The following is a 14514-nucleotide window of genomic DNA, read 5'->3' as shown; positions in this document are numbered from 1 at the left end:
CTAATTTATTGATGAAATATTGAAAAATGCTTGCATATTGTCTCTGTTTTAACAACAGAGATGACACTTTTTAAGGTTTGGTACTTTTGCTCTGATAAAACGTACTCTTTAAGTACAGCACTCATCTTTCATATATGTATGTGACAACACTGTCATACTCTCAATTAAGGCAGGGATGGAAAACAAATATTTGGAAACATACTGAAATTGATCATTTTTGTAAATGGTCACTGAATCGAATTTAAAATTACATGAACAAAACAAAAAACAGTGCACGATGCTCTTGAAGCAAATTTAAATGGAAGGTGCTTACACCTCGAAAGTTTTTGCGGATTCTGAAACTACAATGTTCATAAATGAAAAAAATCAAAAAACTAAAAAAATCGCCGGAGCGCTTTTTAAATAAATCGCGATTCCTTATGGCGAACAACTTCGTGGAATATTTTGATCTGATACGATTACATTTCAAAGGAGATTTTTAACGATTTTTGAGAAAAAAAAAGGACCAAATTAACGTTAAAGACACCCTTAATGAATGGTACGAGTGTTAATTTTTTAACAAACATATTCCTGGCGTTATTTTAATACACCTTATAGCTTAGACAGACGGCAGTCTTAATTTGCATTAACAGCCTTAATTCAAATTAATTTGGACATTATCCCAATTTTTAATGCACAAAATCAAACTGAATTTATATTGAATTTAGCAATTTCAATATGGCAATGCTGTTGAAAATCAATTGTCTTCAGTCAAATGTCCATGTTTATGAAAATAAAAAGTAAAACAAATCAGCAATTTTCGCGTTTCTTTCAAATAAGTAGTGGTCTTTCGCGAATAGCATAGCAGCAAATCGCTTTAAAAGCCATCTATCAAATCTATTTTTAAAATTTTTATTTTCACAAACATTTCATTACCCACCATACCAATTCTATCGAAAATAATATCTTTTTCAAATGTTTCTTCACAGTTTTGCGCAATTTTTATAATATTAACAAGTAAGAAAGGCGTTAAGTTCGGCCGGGCCGAACTTGTTATACCCTCCACCACAAGTTGTATTGAAGTAAAATGGAATAATTAGTTTCCTTTCGTGTATGAAGAAGACTTACGAGTAATACTAAATTTCAGAAATTTCGGTAAAACAATGTGAGGCACCGTTCTATGGGGGCTATTTCAAAACGTCGATCTATGCCGACAAATTTCTGACGGAAAGTTTTTAGACTCAAAGAAGACTAAATACCAAATTTCCTATATTTCGGTAAGAGAATGTGGCTAAAACTTAAAAAATACCGAAAATCAAGAAGTACGCTTCTATGGGGATATAGGAAAACGTGGACCTATACTCATAATACTCTTCTGGAATATTTTATAACTCTTGGAAGACTAAATAATGAATTTTAGCCATTTCGGTGGGATATTGACGTCACAATCTTCAGTATTACGAAAATCGGGGGCTACCGTTCTAAGGGGGCTATATCGAAACGTGGACCTACACCGACGAATTTTAGTCAGAAATGGGGCAATATGAAAGCGTGGACCTGTACAGACAAATGTCTGGCGAACAATTTTATATCACATTGAAGACTAAATACCAAATTTCAGCCATTTTGGTGGAATTTTGAGCCACAACCTTCAAAATACGGAAAATCGGGAGGTACCTTTCCATGGGGGCTATATGAAGGCGTGGACCTATACCGAAAAATTTAAAGGGTTTGTTTGAGTAAGGGAAGTTTGAGTACCCCCAACGAAGTCTAAATACCAAATTTCAGCTATTTCGATGTGATAATGAAGCTAAAACCTTAAAAACACCGAAAATCGGGAGGTACCGTTCTATGGGGGCTATATCAAAACGTGGACCGATATATCCCATTTTCAATACCAACCATCCTGCAAGTAATACAAACTTCTGTACCAAATATTGACTCTCTATCTTTAAAATTGCGAGCTGTATCTTGATTTCAACAGACAGATGGACGGACAGGCGAACATGGTTAAATCGACATAGAATTTTATACTGATCAATAATATATGTATATACTATATAGGGTCTACGGCGAATATTTTGATGTGTTACAAACGGAATGACAAATTTAATTATACCCTTCATATGGTGGAGGGTATAAAAAGACTCAGCGTCGCCCAAGATTTTCCATCAATGTTATAGTATGTGTGTATGTATGGGTGAAAAAAACAACAACCACATGATGTTTATCGTTTGTTTTTATTCACGTACACTGTAAGTGAGAGAGAGAAGCAAATGCAAAAACAACTCAGTGGGCGCCCTCACTATGCTTCTTTCCAAAGAAGCCCGTCTCTTGTCTAGGGTATTAAATTCATGTTAGTGGAGAATATGTTTGCCTTTGACAGCTTTTATCTCAAATAATATTTTCTACGACAATTTTGCATTAGCTCAGATAAAGTACTACTTTAACTCTAAAATATGTTTTTAAGTTTTCGGGAGTTTAGAAAAGATATAGAGCTTTTATGTATTATAGGGCCTATAGTAAAATTTTATGGCATAAATTGCAGAATATTTGGATCTGATACGATCGTATTTCATAGGAGAAAGAACAAAATTAACCCCTCAATGACCTGCATGAGGGTTAAATACTATGATATATGCAAGCAGCGTCCCAAAAACATAAGTACCCAGGTCAGGTCCAAATCCATAAAACAGACCAATAGTTAGGCAAAATTGTGAGAATAAAGACTTTAACGTTTTTTAACTAAGGTTTTGCTGTCGAATTTGTTTTTTTGTGTGACGATCTGGGGCTGGATTCTTGTTCTATGAAATGAAAAATAGTTCCTTTATAATTTTTTTCATTTGACAGTTTTCTCCTTTATAAAAGTTTTCATTTCTCATTTTCATAGAAACAGAATTGAGCCCCTGATCTATATTTCGACCTGTATCATAATTATAAGGTTTGCGTGGACAGATGGACGGACAAATATAGCCAGTTGGACTCAGCTGGTCTAGATATTAATTATACCCTATACCACAATGTGGAAAAAGTTTGTTTTGGTAAAAATTCATGTAACACCGCGAAATATTCGTCGGATACCCCCAATGTGGTACACCAATCTTCATATCTCGACGAGATAAAGCGATTTTGAGATGTGTGTCCGTCCGTCTGTCCATTATAAATTGTAAACACGCTCCAGGCCGCAATTATGGACCGATGGTCACAAAATTTTGTATGGAGGTCGGGTTCAGATCAGAATAGATCCCTATTGTTATTGGTGATGATCGTGAAATATTTAGCGGGTGAAATGGACCAAAAACATAATATTTATCCAATTTTCTAGCGGCTCTGTAGGTCTCAATAATAGTCCGATCAACGCGTAATTTTAAATAAAAGCTTACAATTTGAGATGACGATCGGATAATATTTAGAGGGTTAAATGGACCAAAACTTTTGTGTGAAAATTGTGAAAATTTTTAATATACAGCTTATATCTTAATTCCTGAAAGTGACATACCGGACAAGTGAGATATACTTAAAAGTGGAACGCTTGACCTTTCAATTGATGCCAATTATGTTGGTGTGCATGACCAGATAACAGAGTTACAGCCTAATATATTCCGTTATTTGTTTGTAGTGTAATAATAAACACGCTAAAAGTCGCAATTATACATCCATAGTCACGAAATTTTGCACCGGGTAAGAGTATAGGTCGAAAAAGATGCCTACAATTTTGAATGATGATCTGATATTCTTTAGCGGGTGAAATGGACAATTACTTTTGTATGAAAAATATAAAAATTTTATTTTTGGTCGATATTTTAATTCCTTGAGGAAATATATATTTCGCAAAGTAGCCTACATATGGAAAAAACTACTGACCTTTTCTCTGATGTAAATTGCAATAAAGTGTTTGCTCGATAACGGGCCTACTGCCTAATATATAATGGGTTTTGTGTAGAGAACCACATTTTTATCCCATGCTACATATTGTCTCTCCAAAAGTGTATGTAACACCACGAAATATTCGTCCTAGACCCCTTATTTTGTATGCCAAAATTCATATCTCGACGAGATAAAGCGATTTAGCGATGTGTGCCCGTCTATTAAAAATTGTAAACAAGCTTAAGGCCGCAATTATGGACCGATTGTAACGAATTTTTTAAGGAGGTTCGGTTCGGGCCAGAATAATTTTTGCTGATGATGGTGAAATGTTCAGAGAATGAAATGGACCAAAAACAAAATTTTAACCAATTTTGTAGCGGCTCTGTAGGTCAAAATAATAACCCGCATAATTTTAAACAAAGTTTGAGTTTATGATGAAGAAGAAGCGTACAAACCAACGTGAAGATCAGATAATACTTAGCGGGTTAAATGGACTGAAACTTTTGTGTGAAATTGGTAAAAATTTCAGTTAAACAACGGAAGTAGTAGTACTACATAAGTGGGTTTCATTACATTTTAGTTTGTGTGAACTAAATTTTCCTTTCCTGCTACAAAAATGTCTTTGTCATTCTAGATAACTTTTTTGGTTTTGGTCATAAGTATTATACATTACATCTCTGATATTTGATAATTAAATGTTCACAATCATTGAAAAGAAGTTCCGTGGAGAGCGATTGTCCAGGGATAGTGGTATAGGGTATCCCATGGTCGGCTCCGTCCGACTATAGACTTTTCTTACTTGTTTTGATATATACATATGTATGTATAAAGGTGCTTTCATTATATCGATGTGTTACAAACTTTTGAACCAAAACCATCTTAAAATATCCTCCACATATAGTGGTGTAGGGTATAATGAATCATACCAGCTAAAATATACATTTTTGAAAACATGAAATATTTTAAAAATTAAACAAACAATTTATTCATTTTTTAAAGAATGAGAATTTAATTTACAAGAAAACCGATAAACTTTTACCAATATTACAAAAAATTTCAAAGCTTACCCAGCCAGCATTTTTTGAAAATTATAATCAAATTCGAGTCTTTTTTGATCCGAATGCACGATTAAAAAGCTAGAATATGAGCTCATTTTCTGATCATAAATGACTCCTTTGTCGGTAGGAAAACATAACCTCAGGCGACTCGTCTAAGCAAATCACAAATGAGTCTTCCTCTGCATTAGTTTCGAGTCATTTTTGCCCATTTTCTGATGGTATATAAAGTCTTTTTCGATTCGCATTTCAATCATTTATTGGTGATTTGTTGAATAATTTGGGACTCTTTTTCGAGTCTTTTTTGGGTCATGTTTATAATCGTTTATGAATCTTTAGGGAGTCATTTATGAGTATTTTTATTAAACGAAATAAATTAAAAGAATTTTCCCTTTATTCTCTTTTTCTTTCCTTTCCTTTGTTTTCTTTTCTGCTTTGTTATGACTTTTAATTAACCTTTATGTTGGGCGGTTAGTATACTGCTTCTTCATTTCACTTGGCAAAAAATGTGTTTGTATATACACTTAATATTATACGTTACATTTATATGAAAGTTTTGTAGAAAATGTATATGAGAATTTTATTTTTTTATTTACAACCAAATAAAAATAAAACAAAGCTAAACTAATTTGTGATTGCTACACATTTATTGTTGTATTTTAAATTGAACTCTTTTTAATCACTACAGGGAGTCACTTTCGAGTCCCTTTCTGATCATACAAGCGACTTAATCAGTTTTTGATCACCAAAAGGACTCTAAAAAGACTCCTCAATGTGATTTTTGAAAAAACAGTCTTCCAAATGCTATCTGGGTATATTTGCCTTCCAGAAAATTTGCCATTTTTATCTTATGTAGTTGTCGTTGAAAGCCGTACAATTATGCCACACTCACAAAGATGTTGACATAAATGTTGGCTGCTGATTTTCATAAAATTTTTCTCACAAACCGTAAATATATTATACGAATAAATGTACGTCAGAAAAGTATATGTCTGTACTTTTCTGATTCTAAAAGTACCATATTACGACATTTCCATCCCTGATATGAGTTTGTATTCTCTCCTCTCACTCTCTCTTAACCACTTCTAACATGTACCGTCACCACAATTTGCCAACACTGTTTCTCTTTAGTTTATGGAGTGGCTCTCTTAAAACAACGATAGTGGTGGTTGTTTGTGTTGTTGTTGCATAGTTGGCGCACACACAGATTTGTCGAATATACTGCGTATCAAAACATTTGTTATGCTTTTAGTGAAACATGTGCAGTCGTGGCCGAGCGGTTAAGGCGTCTGACTAGAAATCAGATTCCCTCTGGGAGCGTAGGTTCGAATCCTACCGACTGCGAAATTCATTCTCTGGAGCTTCTTTTTTTAAAAAATTATTTACAAATATTTAATAAATTAATTTATAAAATATGTATGTATGTATGCATGTATATGTATGTGACTGACTTTAAATATTTATTTTTTTATTCTCCCTCTATTTGCAAGAATTACTCTACCGTGCTCCAGAATTGCTTAGACAAGGCCCAGCTTCCCTCGTAATGGGCACACAAAAGGGTGATTCCTATTCTTTCGGCATTGTTCTCTATGAAATACATACCCGCCACGGACCGTTTGGTGAAACAGGACTAACACCCATGCAATGCCTGCAAAAGGTACTACAAGTCCAAGATAATCTTTATCCCTATCGACCATCATTACAGCCCCTGGAAACATCTTTTGATTGTGTTCGTGAAATTTTGAATGAATGTTGGGCTGAAAGACCGGAAGACCGTCCAGACTTCAAGACAATACGTGCCAAATTGAGACCCCTACGCAAGGGTATGAAACCCAATATCTTCGACAATATGATGGCAATGATGGAGAAGTATGCCAATAATTTGGAGGCTTTGGTTGATGAACGTACCGATCAATTACAGGAAGAAAAAAAGAAGACTGATGCTTTGCTATTGGAAATGTTACCACGTCCCGTGGCAGAGCAATTGAAAAAGGGTCATAAAGTTGATCCGGAGAGCTATGAACAGGTTTCCATATATTTCAGTGATATTGTGGGTTTTACATCGATGTCGGCAGAAAGTACTCCGCTGCAAGTGGTGGATTTTCTCAATGATCTCTATACGTGCTTTGATTCCATCATTGGTCACTATGATGTTTACAAGGTGGAGACAATAGGAGATGCTTATATGGTGGTAAGTTGGGAAAAATGGGTTATATTTATAGAACACATTTAATGTATTATTTTTACTATTTCAGGTTTCCGGTTTACCCATACGTAATGGTGATTTACATGCAGCTGAAATTGCCTCCATGTCATTGCATTTACTGGATGCTGTTTCAGAATTTAAGATACGTCATCGACCCCACAATAAGTTACTCTTACGTATTGGTATTCACACGGGCCCCGTATGTGCTGGTGTTGTGGGCCTTAAAATGCCTCGTTACTGTTTGTTTGGTGACACAGTGAATACGGCCTCTCGTATGGAATCTTCGGGTGTCCCTTTAAAGATCCATTGCAGTTGGCAGTGTAAAGAACTGCTGGAGAAGTTGGGTGGCTATCATTATCAGGAACGTGGTTTGGTTAGCATGAAAGGCAAGGGAGATCAACGAACCTATTGGCTGTTGGGCGAAGATGAAGAGGCTAAACAAAAACGTACCTATGAACGTTCACAACGCAGAGGCTCGAGAGCATTAAATAAATACATACAGGGTAATATAAAACAGCAGCAACAACAACAGAACAGTAATAACTTATCCGTGGCCAATGATTTGGGTATTCGCTCATCGTTGAAGAACAAGAATATGCCACGTAATTCATTGACACGTTCATCGAGTTTGGAATCACCAAAGAAATTGCGTTTTGCCACAGGTTCCCTATTGGAACATCATCGTTATCATAGGTGAGTAAAACGGAGTTATGGGGATACATAAAAAATCTACAAAAATAAGTGTTTATAAAATTTTAAGAAAACTAATTTTTCAAAAGTTCTGAAATTTTAACGTAGATTTTTTTCTCTCTATAAAGTCTTTTATCTTAGTCCACTCAATCTCACTTTTTTTCTTCTTTCCAGTGACGAAGCCCTCATAGAAGTCGTTACGGACTCCTATACCGGTCTGCGTCGCTCATCGGGAGCCTCGTGTCATTCACGTTATGAAGAGTCTACACTATCTTGCCAAAGCTGTGATGATTTGACCAATCTACAACGCCAAAGACGTCCATCATCCTATCCCAATGCCAATACGCCGCTCTTGCTAAACCACAAAGAAACTTAAGAATCAAAATTCAAATCCAAAAAACAATAATTTAAAACATATAATCTTAGATACTTAAAAGCAAAATGCAATTCAATGTTACTACGAACGAAAACAATAATATTTCTCTTGATATACACAACTCGAGTACTTACTTGTTTTTTAGCTTATAAGGTATCTTCCTCTTTTAAAAAATATAATTATTGCTTAAGTCCAAAACTAAATTATTGTGTTCATTTTTTACATATAAAATATGTAAACGTTTTTAAAATATTTACAAAATAATCCTAATGTTGTACTTAAAAAAAAAGAAAATATATATTTTTGTTTTTAGAACAAATCAATTCGTGTTAAATAAAGTCGTTCAAATTTGTGTGTCTAGTCGGTTTTTATATATAAAAATAAAAAGTAAATGTTTAAGCGTTTATGTATAGCGTATGTGTTAATGTTATATGTATTGTATATTTGTATTATTTATTTATGACTAATATAGCTAATTGAATTAAAAAAAAATGGTTTTTTATTAAAGCCTTCGTTTATTCAAATTTGTTGGTATTTTTATTCGTGAGGCAATCAATGTGATGTGGGGACCGATGTGTGACAACAAAAAAATGACGAGAGAATCTGAGTAGATTATGAAAGTAGAGCTCAAAATATGAGACACGTGTATCGGCGTTTTTAAAGTTTACATCGGAAAGTAACCAAAGTAAGCGGGGAAAGTCCCGCCATTTATAGTTTTTTAGAAATATCCGAGTTAAGATATCTTGGAATCTTGGCATTCTAGTTATATAGTGACAAAAATATTCTTTGTCAAATTTATGTGTGAAATGTCTATTTACATTAGATTTCATGAAGTATCACTATTAATTTTGCTGAAGAAACATGAAAATATTTCCAAATTTTTTTCCTTCTTTTTTCAAGTTGATAGATGAAAGTAATATGAAATTTGGTTCTAGGTGAAAAGTGTCAAAAGATAAAAAATTCTACGCAATTTTCACTATGAGTTCCGGAATAAACCATACATTTTAGGATGAAATTATTTGCTTTGATTTTGGACTGTTAATCAACTTACTTACTTACTTAGCTGGCCCATTACAGAACATTTGTTCCATAGACCGAACTAAGAAAAGATCTCCATTCCTCTCTGTTTTTCGCTTCGCTTTTTGGATTTCTTCATCCACTTGTATGCTCCATCGAAGCTTAGGCCTGCCGATTCTGCGTGCACCGCCATGTGGCATGCATTCATACGCCTTTTTAGCGGGTTCATCATCGCTCATTCTTATGATATGGCCTAGCCAACGCAATCGCTGCATCTCGATACGTTTAACTATATTCATGTCTTTGTATAGCTTATATAGCTCGTGGGTCATACGACGTCGATATTCACCGTCAACGCAAATCGGCCCGTAGATCTTTCGAAGAATTTTCCTCTCAAACACACCAAGCACTGCCTTATCTGCTTGCGCAAGTACCCATGCTTCGGACCCATACATTAGCACGGATAGTATCAGCGTTTTGTATAGTGTTATTTTTGTTTGAAGAGATGTGGCTTTGTTTTTAAAATGCTTACTTAAACCATAGTAGCATCTGTTTATGGCAGTGCCGAGGTAGACGAAGTCTTTAACTACCTCAAAATTGTAGGTACCAACTTCCACAGTTGCTCCGAGCTCTATGGACGCTTTGCGCGTCGACACCATCAATTTGGTCTTTTCGCCGTTTACCGCCAGACCCACTTTCGCAGATTCTGCTTCGACCTTCCTAAAGATATCAGTTACTTCCTTTACTGATCGTCCCATGATGTCTATGTCATCTTCTTCTTTATTTGCCGATCCGCATTCGGATTTTGGCGATCATACAATAACAAATTAAGTATTTTTAGCTGTAGATATATGTTTATGAATATGTTGTGGTAAATTATTCAGCAATGGTGATCTCTCTATTCCTCGCAACGTTGATAAGGCTTCTTTCATTTGGTTGATTTGTCCACTCCAAAATGTTTTTTATCCAGGATATTTCTCTTCTTCCTCTTGGCCTTTTTCCCTCAATTTGACATTTAATTATGCTTTGGATGACAGAATACTTTTCGTTTCTCATTATGTGTCCCATATAGGATATCTTCCTACTTTTTATGATATCAAAAAGTTGTCGTTTAGTGTTCATTCTTCTCAGGACTTCTTCATTTGATACTCGGTCAGTCCAAGGAATTTTCAGTGTTCTGCGATAAATCCACATTTCAAATGCGTTCAATTTTTGTTCGTCTATTGACTTTATTGTCCATCAGCATAAGCAAGTAGCATGTGGCTATTGGTGTAAATTGTGCCATTTATTTTGACATTTGCATCTCGTATTACCTTTTCCAGCAAAATGTTGAATAGGTCACATGAAAGGCTGTCTCCTTGTCTAAAACCTCTTTTGGTACAAAATTCTTCGGAGAGGTTCTTTCCTATTTTAACTGAGGATTTCGTGTTAGTTAAGGTAATTTTACAAAGCCGGATGAGCTTTGGGGGGATACCAAATTCAGACATGGCTTGGTATACCTTTGAGCGCAGCGGGCGGTCGAATGCTGCTTTATAACCGACAAGAAGGTGGTAGGTGTCGATCTGCATCTCTTGGGTCCTCTCCAGGATTTGTCGCAGGGTAAATATCTGGTTAATGCCAGGTCTAAAGTCGCATTGGTATGGTCCAATTATCTCCTTGACCATAGGCTTTAGTCGTTCGCACAATATCCCTGACACGATCTTGTAGGCAATAGGGAGTAGACTTATGCCCCTATAGTTAGAGCATACAGTCTTATCTCCCTTTTTGTGGACGGGGCACAGGATACTCAGGTTCCAATCGTCGGGTACTCGTTCTTCCTGCCAGATGGTGCTAACTAGCTGATGCATACATCTTATCAGTGTGTCGCCTCCGGTTTTAAACAGCTCGGCTGGTAGGCCATCAGCTCCTGCTGCCTTATTATTCTTCAGACGATTGATTGCTGTTTTTACCTCATCTTGGCCGGGCGGTATACATTCTATACCATCTTCTGAGATTGGATCTGTGGTATCATTCGCTAGTATTGGATACCAGCAGATTGGAGAAATGTTACTTCCATATCCTGAGCACGATATCTGTTTCTGTTACCAAATTACCTTGCTGGTCTCTACAGGAGGATGTGCCCGTACCAAAGCCATCAGTTTGATGCTTGACTCTTTGGTAGAATTTTTGGACTTCATTCTGGCTCCTGTACATCTCGATTTTTTCACACTCCCGCTTTTCCATCTCTCTCTTTTTCCTGCGGAGAAGACGTTTCTCCTCTCTCCTTTTCTCCCTGTATCTCTCTCGTGCGCTACGCGTTGCTACGGATTGTAAAGTAGCCCTATATGCCGAATGTTTCTCTTCAGTAGCAGCATGACACTCCTGGTCATACCATGAATTCCTTTGTGGAGGTCTCTGGTATCCAAGTATGGTTTTTCGGCTGTTTGCATGGAGTGGGCAATATTTTGCCATTGTGTTATGTTATCGGGACAAGGAGTGCTCTCATTAAGCAATTGGGCTAGCTGAGTGGAAAATGATGTGGCAATCTGTTGTGATTGCAGATTACCGATGTCTAACTTTCATGTTGTGTCTGTTCGTGTTACTTTGTTTGCTACGTTTAACCGGGTGCGTACCTTTGCTGCAACAAGGTAGTGGTCCGAATCAAAGTTTGCGCCTCGGAACGATCGTACATCCAACACGCTCGATGAATGTCTTCCATCTATCACAATATGATCAATTTGATTACTTGTCCTTTGATCTGGAGACAGCCAGGTGCCCTTATGAATATCGAGATGATTAAATCTGGTACTGCTAACTACCATGTTTTTCGCAGCTGCAAAGTCTATCAGCCTCATACCATTGTCAGATGTTTCACTGTGGAGGCTGAATTTCCCGACTGTCGGGCCAAAGATATTCTCCTTTCCAATTTTGGCAATAAAATCGCCTAGACTGATTTTAATGTCATGGGCAGGGCAACGGTCATATGTTTCTTCTAAGCGCTCGTAAAATATATCTTTGGTCTGGTCGTCCTTTTCTTTAGTGGGAGCATGAGCGCAAAAAAAGCTGATGTTGAAGAATTTTGCTTTTATTCGAATTGCAGCAAGTCTTTCATTCACTGGGGTGAAGCTGGATACCAGATGTTTTAGCCTCCGACTAACTACGAATCCGCAACCAAACACATGCTTTACGTCATGGCAGCTATAATGACGCCTTTCCTGTATGGCAGTAATAGCGGCCTTGTACTTTTCAAGTACGTCTGCCAATGCGAAGACTGCACCTTCTCTATAAAGAGTGCGAACATTCCAGGTGCAGATTCGAAAATCATGGTCCTTAAAACGTTTGCGGGGTCGTCAACTTTTGAGGGATTTGTTTTTCTTTTCTTTCGTTTTTTCATAGTAGGCTGTTTTTCCTAGAAATGGGTTACTAATCCGACGCCCAAACCCATGTTTTTAACGTTCTTATGGGTGAACACGCGGCACATGTTAGCTCACTACCGTTTTCTGAAGAAACTAAATACGCCCAGCAAAAAAAGTCCTCCCAAAATCATGGGTTTTGTAAGGGATTTTTGGCAGCCGTAACTACTCGCAAACCCCCTTTCTTCCCCATTATTTTTACAAGGGCATGTCGCACTCAGTTTGTAGGTATTTTATAACCACTAGAATAACTAGTTATTCTGTGGCCACTAGAAGTTGAAAAGTAAGTTGAAAAAAAATCTATTTTTAGAACAGTTGATGTAGAGATTTTTTTTTAATTTCATTACACTTCGTACTTTTATTTTACTTTGTTTTATTTCGGTCGCTGTGCGAGTTGAACACACGAACCCTCTGATTTCTAGCCAAAGACACTACATACTATGCCACGCACACGAACATTAAGGGTTGCTTAAGAACTTAAATGTGCAGTGCACCACGAACTGTTATTTTTTAATTAAAAAAACTCGCGTGCCGACAGTGAGCGTTGAACACACACTCACTGTGCCACCGTCCTCATTACTTAGTGAGGAGCAAAGTAAGTAGGTTTGCCATGCAATTTTTTTAAGAAGTATCCCATTACTTTTCAGATTACTTGTAATGGGAAAATGAGCTTGTTTACATTACTTTGTAATGGGTTACGTAATGACTACTGGATCCGAATTTTTGCTGGGCGGAATCAAATGCACTTTCGATCGGAATTGGTTTCTGTGACATGCCTGATATTGATGTTTTGTAAACGACTCGTGATAGAGATATTTCGTTAATAAAGACCTTCGTCATAGATTTGGACGGTAATAAAGATAATTGCCAAACTTGACTCCCTTTTTGTGAAAATAAAGAAAAAAAACTCTTTTTGTTTTCATTTTATTAAAGCAGTTTATTTTTATTTTTTCTTTCATTTTTGTTTTGTTTTATTAATTATATAATGTATAATTTGTTTTCTCATAATAAGTATAATTGTTTAAGTAAAACTTAACAATTTCTTTAAACCAACAATTTTTTCATTTTTTAAATATATTTTTATAAAAAATCATTAAAATAAATATATATTTTTTTTTTCAACAATATACTTTTTAATAGTAGTTGTTTGTTTTACCATAAATAAATGTTTTCATTTTTATTTTACATTGTTGTTGTTTATTAATGAACTACGAACTTTGTTTTATTTTTGTAGGTATTTGTCTGTGCAATTTGTTTCTTTTTATACCCTCAGCCTTTAGGCTAAAGAGGGTATTTACACTTTGATACGACCAAAAATGTGCCTCATCGAAATAATGGTTTTAGACCCCAAGTATGTTTGTACGATATCCGTTTCAGACAATTTTGAGTAGATCTAGCAATGTCCGTCCGTCTGTCTGTCTGTCCGTCTGTCTGTCTGTCTGTCTGGCTGGCTGGTGCGCACGATAACTCTCGAACGGATCAATCGATTCGGTTAAAATTTTGGGTATCGAAATATTTTGTCCAGATTCGATTTAAGTTCGAAGATGGGCCATATAGGTCCACTGCTTCAGGTACCTTCCGCACAAATGTTCTAAAATTGTCGCAAAACTTGTGCGCACGATAACTATTGTAGGGAATTACCGATTTGGTCCATACTTTGCACATCGTGTAATTTCTACCAAACATAGATAAGGTTCCAATATGGACTCAATCGTTCCACTCCTTCGGGTACCTCCCACACAAAATTTCGGAAAAGTTCAGTTTAGGACCTGGTCTCGAATCGCTTTGATTTTTGTTTACGCAAGTTGTATTCGCTGTCCTATATACGACGCTGTAAGTTTCATTAGGGGCAAGTCCATATTTCCTGAGAAAATAGCCTGAAAGTTACACAAAATCCTATGACACCGTGTGCAGTGGTTGGAGCGCAAGATA

General features: G+C 36.2%; 1 protein-coding gene and 1 non-coding gene across 5 annotated transcripts in view; both read left to right on the top strand.

Moving 5' to 3' along the window:
- LOC141403624 (guanylate cyclase 32E) overlaps window positions 1–8697 on the top strand; it is a 96082-nt gene extending 87385 nt beyond the window's left edge. For 3 of the 4 annotated variants that reach the window (XM_073986340.1, XM_073986341.1, XM_073986342.1), the window contains exons 17-19: window positions 6392–7092; window positions 7157–7800; window positions 7972–8697. In XM_073986340.1, coding sequence (XP_073842441.1) covers window positions 6392–7092; window positions 7157–7800; window positions 7972–8173 — 1547 coding nt within the window. In that variant the 3' untranslated portion in view covers window positions 8174–8697. The remainder of the gene's footprint in view (window positions 1–6391; window positions 7093–7156; window positions 7801–7971) is intronic. The other variant, XM_073986343.1, reaches the window with a different exon arrangement.
- On the top strand, window positions 6164–6245 carry TRNAS-AGA (transfer RNA serine (anticodon AGA)). Its single transcript has one exon. It is a non-coding gene; the product is annotated as a tRNA-Ser (tRNA).
- Window positions 8698–14514: the final 5817 nt, after the last annotated feature.

The sequence above is a fragment of the Musca autumnalis genome, unplaced genomic scaffold, assembly GCF_047663935.1.
Source record: "Musca autumnalis isolate F117 unplaced genomic scaffold, ASM4766393v1 scaffold_4, whole genome shotgun sequence".
Lineage (NCBI taxonomy): Eukaryota > Metazoa > Arthropoda > Insecta > Diptera > Muscidae > Musca > Musca autumnalis.
Note: the sequence above shows the minus strand (reverse complement) of the source record. Positions and strands in the feature narration are given on the sequence as shown.